This window comes from Cibotium barometz, chromosome 25, assembly GCF_041138505.1.
Source record: "Cibotium barometz isolate CiBa-2024 chromosome 25, ASM4113850v1, whole genome shotgun sequence".
Classification (NCBI taxonomy): Eukaryota; Viridiplantae; Streptophyta; class Polypodiopsida; order Cyatheales; family Cibotiaceae; genus Cibotium; species Cibotium barometz.
The window spans coordinates 26,343,082-26,357,419 of NC_141070.1; the positions used below are offsets into that span (position 1 = coordinate 26,343,082).

General features: G+C 39.4%; 1 protein-coding gene across 2 annotated transcripts; it reads left to right on the forward strand.

Moving 5' to 3' along the window:
• Positions 1 to 3,631: 3,631 nt before the first annotated feature.
• LOC147624413 (two-component response regulator-like APRR2) lies at positions 3,632 to 7,969 on the forward strand. Of its 2 annotated transcripts, none has more exons than XM_086819406.1 (11): positions 3,632 to 4,290; positions 4,402 to 4,481; positions 4,653 to 4,719; positions 4,812 to 4,858; positions 4,955 to 5,032; positions 5,190 to 6,104; positions 6,198 to 6,338; positions 6,581 to 6,811; positions 7,013 to 7,093; positions 7,296 to 7,382; positions 7,514 to 7,969. In XM_086819406.1, the coding sequence occupies exons 1-11, from the start codon at positions 4,071 to 4,073 to the stop codon at positions 7,664 to 7,666; spliced, it is 2,100 nt and encodes a 699-aa protein (XP_086675532.1). In that variant the 5' UTR covers positions 3,632 to 4,070; the 3' UTR covers positions 7,667 to 7,969. The 2 variants fall into 2 exon arrangements, with proteins under 2 accessions (XP_086675532.1, XP_086675531.1); XM_086819405.1 differs by having other exon boundaries at positions 3,681 to 4,290; positions 6,195 to 6,338.
• The last annotated feature ends 6,369 nt before the right edge of the window (positions 7,970 to 14,338 follow it).

The following is a 14,338-nucleotide window of genomic DNA, read 5'->3' on the forward strand; positions in this document are numbered from 1 at the left end:
TTAGCACTATTTTCTAGAGTTGCTTTCAATCTTTTAGAGTTGGGTAGGAAGAGAGACACTATTTGTTAATCCATGATAAGGTGCACTTTTTACCACCTAAATGCTTTAAGGGCGAGCCAAACCCTTGCTTGCCCCAATTGTCACACTATCTATAGCCGAATTTCCAAACTATTTGGTTGAAATTACACCTTTGGTAATACAACCACATGAGAATGCAGCTTCGTAATCACATTTAGTAAGCCTCCATTTTGACTTGAGTGCGCAAGCATTTGTTGGGCTGAAAGAGACCACATGAAGAGGATGGAAAGCTCGTGTGTGGCAATAAGTTGCATTAAGCTACGAGCCACCCCCTTCAACCACTAGAACAAGTTGCATTAAGCATGTAAACACCTTAAACATCCAAGTTGCATTAAGCATGTAAACACCTTAAACATCCAAGTTCAGAGACAAACTTGGCTACCAAGTCTTGGGCTAAATATTGATTGTTGGGTCAATACTCATAGCAATATAATGACTTGAGGGGCAGGGACGATAGCCCAAGTGGTAGAGCGACGCTCTCTCGAGAAAGGGACAAGAGCCCTCTCAATAAGGGGGGTGTAATTCCTATATATATATATATATAACTTGCATGTGTATGTGTGTGTTGGGGACAAGAGCCCTCTCAATAAGGGGGCGTGTAATTCCTATATATATATATATAAATATAACTTGCATGTGTATGTGTGTGTTGGGGGAAGGGAGTGACTAGTGTAGAAAGGGACACGAGCCACAAAGAGGTGAAGTAAATGAAGGACAGGTTTGATTTTTGACTGGCACCCTTGCCCTTCGAAATAGTTTTTTTTAACGGGCATTTTAAAAATTTAAAAATTTGCGTTGGGTATGTGGCCGCCCGCCCGTGAAAAGTTGATGGATATGGATGAGAGGCCGTTATCATAAAGCAGACAAATGTCACGGCTTCTAGGACACACAGTGATATGCCGCGGCCCGCGGCTGAGTGCTGTGGGGACCACAAGGCTAGACTTGGGGTTGGGGATAATCACTAGATTGAGAAAATAGAATAATTAGATTTATAAGGTTCTACCCGGTAGTATTTTATTTTGGGAAAGGGAAATTTTGAGTGGCTGCTAACGTTTCTCTGAAGAATTTTGAATAAATTAGCTAAATCCTTGTGATGACAAAATTTTCCCCAGGCCAAAACTAATTTGTTTTGTTTTGTTTGCGCATTATGAAAACACAAATATATTTTTAACTTCGTAAGCCTAATATTATATATATAGATAATATTTGATGACCTGCTCAGAAAACTAATATTTGACAGTGATTTTCTGGTGGCAAAAAAAACGCAATTGTGCAATGTTGTATGTATCAACATAAAAAAGAATGAAGACAACTGGAGCTATGCATTACACTGCCAAATATATATTCTTTAGAGGAAATTCTTAGAGAAACATATAGTTAAATTTGTTTTTTTAAGATTGGAACGAGATGATTGGTATTATTGAAAAAAAGGAACTCCATCTTTTTAAGAGAAGCTTACTCAGAGTTAATGTTTTATAGAGTTTTTGATAGCCGGCAGTTCTAGAATAAAATGGTCCAGTTCAGCATTTTGAGAGTCTCCCGTTGATCGCAATTCTGGCCCTGGCATTTCCAAATAGTGTTGCGATGAATAAAGGTCTAACCCCATATCCTTGAGAGATTGCAGAATGAACTCCCATTCTAACCTGTCATATGCTTTGTCAAAATACATGCTAAAGAAACCAATTGATTGGTTTCTTCAGCGCATATCCTTGAGAGATTGGAGAATGAACTCCCATTCTAACCTGTCATATGCTTTGTCAAAATACGTGCTGAAGAAACCAATTGATTGGTTTCTTCAGCATGTTCCACTCCTTCCCACAAATCAATGATTGCATCAAGGAATAATCTACCCTTAATGAAACCTTTTTGTTCTTTCCTTATCCACCGTTTGAGATTGTCATTTAGTCTCCTTGCCAACACCTTAGCAAAAATTTTATAGGCTATAGGCAGCATTGCGATATGTCTGTAGTTGGAGAGAACATCTTTGGGCCCCCTTTTGTGTATTAGTTTGATTATTCCTTCATTTAGAGATATAGGTAGTGAGCCATAGTCTAGGCTTTCTTTCCAAACTTGTAGGAGAGGAGTGATCATCAGTTCTTTAAGTTGCTTAAAGAATTCTGCTAGTAAACCGTCTATCCCAGGGCTTTGCCCATTGTGCAAGCAATTAATGGCATCTGATATTTCACCCTCTGTTACATCACTTCAAGAGCTCTGCCAATGATTTGGGACACTCTACTTTCTAGGTCTTTAAATCTATTGTATATCTTAATCCTTCTCTGAGCTCAAACCTTAGTAACTTCTTTTTTGACTAGCACTAAGAATTTGGGTATCTTTTACTTCTCTAGTCCAAACTCTCGCAGGAGCTCAAAAGGAAGAGGACTCCTCCCAAATTTTGGTTATCCCTTCCCGGACAGACGGATGGCATCTTGAAAAGTTTTGGGTTAGTGTGGAACCATCCTGATTTAATTTTCTGTATAGCAGGAGGCTTTGAGGGTAAGGAGGATTGGATAATGATCTGAAAGAGCAATTGTCTTTAGGGCTTGCACATTAGAGTTCAAAAATTTCTGGCTAAGAACATCTGAAATGTAGCATCTATCTAGCCTAGCCTTTTTGGCCAACATGTTAGACCTCCCATTGCTCCATGTAAGATGATTCAGTTTATACTTGAGCTAGTTGAGCTACAAAAAGCTACGTTGTAACAAGTTAAGCTTCTTTATAAAAAGCTATTTTGTAAAAATCTTCCCATTTTCAAAAAAAATGGTTGATAATTTGTTGAGGGGGGGGAGAAAATGAAGTAATTAAAATTTGGCAGAAATCTATTTAAAAGGGTGGTAAATAAGGCACCAAAACATTATTTTCTCATTAATTAATCAATTACAAGACAAGAAGCTCCTTAGCATTTATAAGGTTTGATAAAATCTTCCATAAAAAGTATTAGCCTATGTGTCTCTGGAATCTCCTAGTAAGGGTAGGTGTCGAGACATGCGTGAGAGAAACGTGCGAATGGAGCGTGAAGGCTATGAGATAGAACAAGGTGGGGGGGGGTGAGAGAGCTCGGGGAGGATGAGCGCTTATTTTAGCCTTAGTTTTTTTTTCAATAAAGGCATTTTTAGTCGGGCTGCCATCAAATAGCCTTAGTTTTTGCATTAGTTAATGCAAAGTCAAATTAATGCAATACAAATCATTTGTGTGAATATATACAATACAATCATTTAGCCTTAGTTTTTGCATTAGTTAATGCAACGTCAAATTAATGCAATACAAATCATTTGTGTGAATATATACAATACAAGTCATTTAAAAGGGTGGTAAATATTTTAGGCGATTTTTTTTTTTTTGGGTCATGAAATGATGAGTGAGAGAGAAGACGGGCCAAGTCAATTTAAAAGAATTTTTGGAGCCTAGCGGGGTAGGTAGGTATCCATGCCGGGAAGATTCTGCAAATGCCCGCTTCTCTCTGACTAGTGGTGGGGGCCAGCCTTAAAAAGTTAGCCGTAAGATATACTGCTGCATCGGACGGCCTTAACAATTTCAATTCTTTATTTGTGAAATCATTTCCCCCCCCAGAAAATGATAACCTATTATCCATGGTATTTTCTTTCTTATATACGATATACGATATCAGATCGTTACTGTCGCTGCTCTGCTTGTAAGCTCGCCTCTCTACCCGGCCACGGTTTACAAGCCCGGTTTTGTGTGTTCAATTCCCGGCACTTTTCCATTGATTCCCGGCATCATTTTACGCTCTGTGAGCTGCCTCTGCCCGATGTTTGATTTCCCGGCGAGTATTGCCGACGGATTGAGACAAGATCTGGGGGAAAATTATTCCCGGCAGTTTAATGTGTTTGTTGCACGGCATATCTGATGATCTCTGGCAGTCTGCGATGATGCCCGGAAGTATCTGAGCCCTAGTTCCGACAGCATTTTGTGCTCCATGATCTGTGATTTTGATCGATAGGACAGTTGTTTCCGAATGGATCTGTAGAAGTTGAATGCAAACTGAAGAGAGTGCCGCGGACGTTTGGACCCCGCTCTCCGGCGAGCACTGCTTCGCTCCGGCGGCCAAAACCATCGTTCACACCATGCTCGCATTCGAGCAGAAGTTCTCTGCATGGAAGCAATTCCCCAAAGGCCTGCACGTTCTGGTATTAGACGAGGATGAGGTAGCTCTGAACGATGCCAAGCTTATATTAGAGGCCTGTAACTACACCGGTAATCAAGTTCATCCGTTAATCACACTGTTTAATTAGATTAGCTTAGTCACAGTCGTAGTGATTTATGCGATTACTCGAGCTTAATCTCAGGGTTAAATTTCTTACACAGTGACTGCTTTTTCCAACGGGCAAGCGGCCTTGGCAGCTATCCAAGATCAAAGCAGGACCTTCCACCTTGCTATTGTGGAGGTGATGGCTAATAACACTTAATCCTCAAAAAAACACCTCAAAAAACAATAAATTGTTACTTTTAATCGCGATTTATTCCTTAATCACGGTATCTGCGATTAACTGAGGTGTATGTGTTAATCAGGAGTTATCTCTGAATCATCTGATCTAACTAGGGTTTCTCTTTTGTAGGTAAACCCCACCAATGCAGCTGATTCGTTCAACATAGTCGGTGCTGCCAAGCATCTGCCCACAATCCGTTAGTACAATCACCTTCTAATCCTAATTAGAAAGCTATTATGGCCTCCTTTCCCATTAATGAGGTGCTTATGTTCAAGATTTGCCTTGCAGTGCTATCCAACACAAAGAATGTGACCATCATGATGGAGGGTATTGCGGTGGGTAAATATCTAAAATTATGATGACTAGTAAGTGATAATCTTAGCTATTGTCTTAATGATCAATTTTATTATGCTAATGACCTTCCCCTACAGGCGGGAGCATCGGAGTTTATACAGAAGCCCCTTTCAGAAGATAAGCTGAAAAATATATGGCAGCATGTGTTTCGCAAGGTAATTATCATAATCATGTAGTAATCAAAAAGGTAATTATCATAATCATGTAGTAATCAAGCATAATCATGTAACTATAATATATTTTCTTGTATACTTACAATGCATACTAATATCAGTACCTGTGACCTCACTTCACTTCTTCATTTTAATGCAGGCTTTGAGCTCCGGAGAGATGGTTCTACCAACGCACCTCTCTCCAGCTCAGAATTGTGCAGGAGAAGTTAATGGAGTAACTACCCAGCAAATAACCACTATCAAGGAAGAGCCTATTGATCCCGCTAGCAATGCCGAAACACTATCTTTAATGCAAGGTGAAGCTAAGCTCTTTTTTGAGGAGTACACTGCCAAGGGTGATCATCAAGATGTGCCAAAATTAAGCTTCTTAGATGAAGTTAAGCCTGAGTTGGATGATAATTTGATGCTTTATTTGGCGGCAAGGTCACCAGGACCTTCCACCCCTCAGCTCGAGCAAGCTGAGAGGGCAGTCACTGTATCAGGTGATGGATCCCCCCATTCACAAAACTCTACTTTCATGAAAGCTGGGCTAGAAGATGATAGCAGCACTGATGACTGCAGCAGCTTTGAACATGTCAAGAGTGAGATGCAGAACATGGATGGGCTTTTCCAAAGCAATTCCGATGGAGATGAGTTTCAATCACTACATGACCTTGACAGCCTCGAGGCGCCGCTATCATGTGAAGATGAAGATTTGCAATTTCATGACAGCCTTGATTTCCAAGATAGTCTAACTCTAGCCGATGATCTTGTCGACGACTTCTCATGCATAGATATGGATTCCAGCATTCTGGATGATCTTCCGTCTGATAAGAGGCTACAGTTAAGCTTAGAATGCTTGGATGAAGGAGACCAAAATGATGAAGAGGCCCTCTTGTTGGCTGAGGTTGCCAAGGCAGAGGCAGGCATGGCAAGTTCAAGTGACTATAAGTCCACCCCTGTGTGTACTAGCATCCATGGACATGAAGCATATGAGCAGGAGCCCACTAAGAGCAGTGACTCCGACCAATCCAGGAAAGGGAACAAAAGCATGCAATCAAAGAAGAAGATCAAGGTATGTGCCTAGTAGAAAGCATTGGCCCATCACCCCTATCTCTTCTATCAAGTTATCAAAATTATGGATAATTGGTTCATTCTTCTTTAGCAGGTTGATTGGACAGCAGAGCTGCACCGTCGGTTTGTGCAAGCAGTGGAGCAGCTAGGAGTGGACAAAGCCATTCCCTCAAAGATATTGGAGATCATGGGAGTTCAACACCTGACCCGGCACAACATTGCAAGCCATCTACAGGTCAGTAGGGGACACTGATCTCTATTAAGATATGTGGAAATTAGCTTTATTATAGCTGGCAATGTAGGAGTTGCCCCATGTGCATTGCTCCTTGGGTATCATGTTAGGGTAGACTTTTGATTTTAGTAGATGAAGTAGCTATAGTCTGTCATGTAATGACCATGTAAAAATGTTTTTATAATTGGGTACAACTAAATTGTGATCATCTATCTGTACCTTTTGTTGCTTTTTGGGGATACCAGAAATACAGATCTCACAAGAAGCATATACAAGCGCGGGAGGTAGAGGCTGCCACATGGAACCAAAGAAGACAGTTGGATGTGGTTTCCCGGCCACCACAATCCCAAGTTGTTTCACGTCCGGCACCGTTAGTTCCCATGGGTCTTCATGTATGGGGCCACCCTACTTCTGAGCATTTCTGGCCCAAGCCATGGCAAGCTTCTGATAGCAGTCTTTGGCACCAGCCTCCTCCGGTAGACACTTACCTCCGTGGTGGCTAATGGTTCATAGATTGTGTTATGATTATGGAAGTGGGGTGGTGGAGAATCAGATAAGAGGAATAGTGGTTTAGAGCCTACAATGATAGTAGTTAAGGGTTAAAGGAGTAGATGGTGGTTGATCACCATGATCTAAGTTATCCTGGTCTACATTCTCACCCTGTGCTACCAATGCAGGTCTGCTTGGATGCATGGGGTCATCCTGCGTCTGGAGCCCCTTTCTATCATCCACCGCACGGTCATCCACAACCTGTACTGGTATGTCACCATTGACACATTCTATAACTGCTGTCAATTTGTCTCGTTACAATGTTAATACATAGATTTGCACATCCGGGTCTGTAGTGACAGTGGGCATCTCAGTGTCTTTGTGTATGTTAATGTAGAGATAATTCTAATAGCACATCATCTCGTGCTTTAATGCTGCTTTACATTAATCTTGTACTTAATGTGTATTCAGAGATTACCACTAGCTCCATTGCATGGAGTTGCCAACAGGGCTATGCTTGTGCAGACACAATCAGAGAAGGTGGCTGGCTTTCATCCGGTATTATATCATTTTGACCTTCACATTTTGATTATCAATGTGTATTGCATAATTTATAGTGCTTTTATCTCTAATCTCCTCTAATCTTTATCTCTGATCGTCTCTAATCTTTTCGTGCTCTGAATGTACAGCCGAAGGAGAAAGTGGATGCTGCCATCAACGAAGTCTTGAAGAACCCATTCACACCACTTCCTCTGGGCCTGAAGCCGCCTTCATTGGAAAGTGTTTTGTCCGAGCTGCAGAGGCAAGGCATCAAAACAGTGCCGCCCACATCCTCCTCCTAATGGGCATCCTCAATTCGACGACAATGCTTAGCTTTAGCTACCTTAGTTTATCAATTTATTGACTAATCATAAACCAAAATCCAATAATTATGAGAAGAATGCCTGCAACCCACCCTTTTACATGGATCACAAATTTTCCCACTGTGACTTAATATGGCGATTCTTCCTCACAAAGAGCAGGCCCACTGCTGTAGAAAACCCAAATGCAAGGGCCCTTCGAGGATGTCATGAAATTGTAACGTCAAAGAGATGTATCTTTGTAATGTTCTTCTAATCAACAACGGCCTCGACACTTCTCTGTCATGTTCTACCATCTCTCCTCTTTCTCTTGTGCGTCCTTTTCCCCCCCCCCCCCCTCTTTAAGTTGAGGAGTCAAGTGAAGGTTGGGAACTTGGGCCTAGAGCGTGAAAAAAAAAGAGGAAGTGTGTGTGTTTCCTAAAGAAAGGTCTCCCAATGGTGGCTATGAGTGCTTTGTCTATAAATGACAATGCATGAACTATCCTCTCAAATAGCATTTCCTTACTCTCTAACATTCTAGAAATTGAGTTGGTTGTAACTTATTCCAAGGTATCAAATAATTGATGACTCATAACATGTGTACCATGTGCGATACAAAAATATTTTGTTAAAAGAAGGCTAGTAGATATGCACAGGTCTAAGATTGTGATGATCGTGACTTTGGATTAGATGGCAGTACTTCTTTCATGTACATGGTAAAAATATTGGGTTTAGGTTATACGTATGTATGTATGTATACATGCATGCATACATACATACATACATGCATGCATATATATATACATATATATATCATGCATACATACATGCATGCATACATACATACACACATGCATATATATATATATATATATGCATGTGTGTATGTATGTATGCATGCATGCATGTATGTATGTATGTATGTACATACATACATACATATATATATATATATACATATATATATATATATACACACACATATATATATATACATACACACACACACATACTTCAAACATTAGGTAAAATATGGACTCTCATTTTTTTCCCTTAAGGATTTTCATACCTCCTCTCTTTAAAAAAAATGGGCTCATGGTGAAAATTATGCAAATCAAATCAAAAGTTGGCAGAGATTGCACATTTGGAATCTACTCGTCGAGACCTTTCCAATGATACATAGCATGATTAGCATGATGGAAGATTTTGATTATTCAAGAAGTCTCCAAGGGGTGCCAATGTGCCACACATGCAAAAGAGAGGTGCTCAGCCACCATAAGCCCCTTGTGATTCTATGATCAGCCGTTTTGAAGCTTACATATAGCCTTCACCACACCATGTCTCATGTGAAGAGGATGTGGGAGGGAGGGCTTTGGTGGGGTATGCGGTATAACAAGTGTGCATATGAGTGCCAGATGTGTGGGTCTGTGATGGGGGTGGGTAAGCGTCGTTCTCGGATACTGTACCAAGCCTCGTCAGAATTCTCACCTAGCAAGAGTTGGTATGAGAGAGAGAGATTTACTCTATTTAAAGGTTGTTTGCAAAAGCAATTAAAACCCTAATTAGATGATTATTAAATGAGCACAACTTTCTTTTATTTTTGAAAACCCATTTATTCTCGTTATTGTGGTCGTGCAATTCTCTCACTTTCTCACACAGACATCATTATGGTGTTAGTGCTAGGGGAAAAAAAAGGTCATGCTATTATAATTCCAGTTATAATTTTGGTATTTACTATCTATTACATATTAATCATGGACAACCAAGGCACAAGGAGAGGAGAGAAAAAAGAAATCTTGGATTTCTAAAAAATAAGAGGAAAAAAATCCCTTCGATTGACCCTTGTATTCTCATTGACCCTTTGTACTCCGACTTCCATTCTTGTGTTTCGCTTCTTAATGTCTTTTACATACAAAGAATGGGTTGAGTACTAGTTATTAGTTATTATTAGTCTTTTTTTTCTTTTTCTTTTTCTTTTTTTTTTTTGTCTGTGTGGGAGCACGGAATGAACCATCTCAAAGGTACAGTGTAAGAGATGGGAACGAATTTGAGGATATTCGAAATTTTTATCCGCCAAGATGTGAACGAAGCCGTAACTATTGAAGCCGTGACTAGGACACGTCACCGCTACGGCGGTGCGCAGTGTGTGCAGGATGGCATGCACTCTGCCACCTTGGATGGAGACAGTGGTGGAGTCATGCACACCGTGACACACTGGCCTCTGGCACATGGCAGGTACCTACTACCAGCGTGGCACCCACTCTGCCAGCTCAGTTACACGCCACTGCCAAAAAATGTCCATCGACCGTTTAACACATTTTTGTCCCCCCACACCCACCCGTTTTTTTTTTTGGTGCTTTTAGGTCAACCATTTATTTTGAGTGACTTGTCAAAAAATAATGTGAAAAAATGGGCATTATTTTTACTAACCCTATCATTTTTAAGGTGACCTAGCCCGTCAAAAAACATGCCCCCCCTCTCTTTAAGATCCCAGGTTTAGAAAACAAAGTGTGCGGACTCCTAAAAATATTGTACAGACAGAAACATGCCCCTCAAAGAATCCATGTGCTCACGAGATGGGAAAAAAACATTGGTGGTATTGTGATCAGCCATCCCCACCTTTGGTCACGATATATACTACTTCTAGGCAACAACTTTCACAGTCTTTTCTTTTTGTGATTCTCTTTTCTCCTTACCTACCAATGGACCACTTCAAATCAGCATGGGAACTCCATTTTAGTGTATTTTCTCTAGTTGAAATCGAAGAAAACCGACTAAATATTTTTATAGCAAACCAATGTTGGACATGTTCATGAGGTGTGGGGAAAAACACTGACGATGAGCTGGTGGTTGTGTCATGCTATATTTATCGAGGCCATATCCTCTCCTTGCTTCTACACAATTTTTACTTTTAGGCAACCACTTTTTCAATCTTTCTTTGATATAATTTAGTAAACAAATTCAAAGTTTGAGAAACCTTAAGTATCAAAATGGAGGTTTGCGGTGCTTTGAAAATTTGGAAAATCTCCAAATGTATTATCTATCATCTAGTAACTTGACAATTATTCATAGAGATGCTAAATTGGTCAGGCTTCTTTCTCGTTTTTTTAAGGACAATGCAAAGAAGCTCTCTAACAACTGCCCTTCTTGGAAAAAAACCAAACAATTTTTGTGATATTCCTATAGAGGTCTAAGGTTTTAAAAAAAAACTTTACTCTTCTTGTTTTAGATGTGTGTGTGTGTGTGTGTGTGTGTGTGAGAGAGAGAGAGAGAGAGAGAGAGAGAGAGAGAGAGAGAGAGAGAGAATATGGAACTAATGATGATTAGGCTTGTATGCAAGTTTAGTTATTGAAGTTGTTTTAAATTTTGATTTGCAAATGCAATAAAATAATTCTTTAAAATAATAGTGTTCTTGGAGATGCAAACAAATGTACCATATAAATGGGTACATTTAGACTAGTTCAAGATACATATGTACATTTCGGTAAAAGTAAATTCTAATATACAAAAAAGTTCTATTAAAGTCAGATAGTGAAAATGTTTGTAGGTAAATTTTTAATATACAAAAAGTAAATTCTAATACACAAAAAAGTTCTATTAAAGTCAGATAGTGAAAATGTTTGTAGGTAAATTTTTAATATCTTTCATGATTTGAGAAAGATATTTTTTTTGGGTTAAATTCAAATAGTAAACACGTAAAGTTTACATGTTTTATGATTTTTGAAAGTTCTTTATGAGCGTAATATTTCAAAATCTCTCTCTCTCTCTCTCTCTCTCTATATATATATATATATATATACATACATACACACACACACACACACACACACACACACACACACACACATACATATACATATACATATACATATACATATACATATACATATAGATATATAGATACATACATATATATATATATATATATATATATATATATATATATATACATATATACATATATATAGGTCCATAGTGTGAACTCGACTATATGAGTTGGCGCTATAACTATGCCATTAGCTCTAGTAACCTGCCATCCACCATTGGCATCATATCAACCATGCCACTGGCATAGGTACGGAAGCTATCACCTAGAGAGCAGGAACAGATGTTCCCTCCTAACTACCCATTTAACTGGCATGATCCATTGGACAATAATCCACTAGACATCATTGACATTGACATAGCCACCATTAGGATCTTGGAACAGAGCAGCACCTTGATCCCACACCAAATATTAACACAATCATTGATCTCATGATATATGCTTAATCAAAGTTTATCTGGAAGAAAATTTTAACCAATGGTGGAGAGCTCATAGGAGGGAGATGGAGGGGGATATAAGAGATCACAAGCCAAAGGTTCCCCTATCATGCAGCATGAACTCATGGGCAAACAACCTGTTTGGCAACGTCCTTACCTTCTTCATGCCAAATTTTAAAAAGAGTATTGCTATGCTCCTAGATACCTCAGAGTCAGCCCAATCTATTTACCAATTGAATGAAGATGGCCCTGGGACTTCTTCGAGAAAGAGCTAGAGAAGAAGCCAAAGTTACAATTCAACTTTCCCTAGACATTTCCACCTTGGCCACCTCTCTTTTTCACAACGAGGGCTAGATGCTTTCCACGATGTGTAAGTTCATTCAAGATTATGACAAGGTGCCTGACCTTGACATAGTCATCACTATTTGCTTTTTTTGCCTCATCATTGTCTTGGCATGCCTTTGATGAAGGTCTCCAAGACATGGCGATCGACATTAATAAAGGCCCCACTCTTTGACAGATACTCTAACGAGTTCATTAGGTTTGAGGATTACCTTCAAAGACATGTTTAAGAGACTGCCTTTTAGACATCCTCTACAAATCTTTCCACCGCACTACCTAATATACAAAGTCTAAGTTACTAGAACTTCAGCAGGCGGTTTCTACGACTAACTCTCTTTAAGCTTTACTACTACTGAGGACACAACCCATGATGAGGAAAGGGGTATGTTAACCAGATTTAACATTATTCCAAATGTACAGTAACATTTTCGAGCCATATTTTTTGTACCATGCAATGTGCTTCATGTAATTAATTATGGGAAATCTTCAAGCTTATGAATTGTGCTGGAATTAACTATGGGAAACCTCGAAGCTTACGAATTGTGCTAGAAGATAGTCAAAACCGATTGTGTAAGCTCGGTAATGTATATTTAGACTAGGAAATAAGCCTAGACTAGATTTAGGGTCCTCAGACATTACTTGGGTGATGTATGCTAGTCAAAACTGAGCTTACAACTTGTGTATACCAGTAATGTATACTTAGACCAAAAATTAGCCTAGACTAGATTTTGGGCCCCTAGACATTACTTTGGTGGTCGAGCATTGTGAATATGAGTCTTGTATATAAGACATTTTGACTAATGAGAAAATACATAATCCCATTCTCACAATTAAGTTTGCGTTTCTTGCTCTTGTGATTGAGGATTGCATGGGTAATTGATGGCATGCTTGTATCTTTTCTTTGTTGCATGTATGCTTGAGGATTGCATGGGTAAGTGATGGCATGGTGATTCAAGGTGTCTTCTCCCTCTCCTTTTCTCCCATTCCCTCCCATGTTGTCACTCATCAAGGCACTGAAGTAAAGGTTGAGCTTTCCATAGCTCTCTCTTTGCTCTTCCTTGTAGTAATAACAAGGGAGGCAAAGTTGATGACCTTTTCTCTCCACAAGAGATGGTTGCTCTACTAAGAGTGGCTAGAGGTACAAGCCAGTAAGACCCTTGCATTCTTGCTTTTCTTCTCTCTATCTTACAAGGCTCAAGTGTTCTCAAATTGGTGAACATCATATGAGTTGGTTTGCATAGAAAAGTGTATAACCATAAAATTAGGCAAAATCGAAATGTAAATCTTCAGGTTCCACAAAACTCCCATGGGTTTTTCCATCATTCCATCAGCCATTTTTGCTATCTTATTCTTTAGGTTCCACAAAACTCTAATGGTTTTTCTATCATTCCATCTTCCATTTTTACAATCAGGTTTATTTTCTCTAAGGTCGATCTACCCCAATTTTCCTAGCAAAATGGTAACGATACTTACTCCTGCTCGTCCATCTAGTATAGTTATACCTTGCTAAACCTGATGCGATACTAGTAGTGTTGCATTTGTTATGTCATCACTCTCATAGTAATGTCCCAGATGGTTTATCTCTAATCATATTCAAATCCTTCAATGGGTGTTGGTAGATTGTCTTAGTCTAGATCGGAGCCTTCCTTCTACCCTCCATTCTTTCATATCCATCCACAAGTATTGGTTTGCTCTTAGCAATGGTCCTATTAGCATTTTGAATTCCAAAGAAAGGAAGGACATAAGTCCTACTACAACTCATGTTGAATGGTTTAAGTAATTATCAAATTCTAGGGATCCTTGTTCAAGAATGGTTGATTCCATGGGTGTTGGTAGATTGTCTTAGTCTAGATCGGAGCCTTCCTTCTACCCTCCATTCTTTCATATCCATCCACAAGTATTGGTTTGCTCTTAGCAATGGTCCTATTAGCATTTTGAATTCCAAAGAAAGGAAGGACATAAGTCCTACTACAACTCATGTTGAATGGTTTAAGTAATTATCAAATTCCAGGGATCCTTGTTCAAGAATGGTTGATTCCATGGGAGAAAGTGCTCCCCCTTTAGCAAACA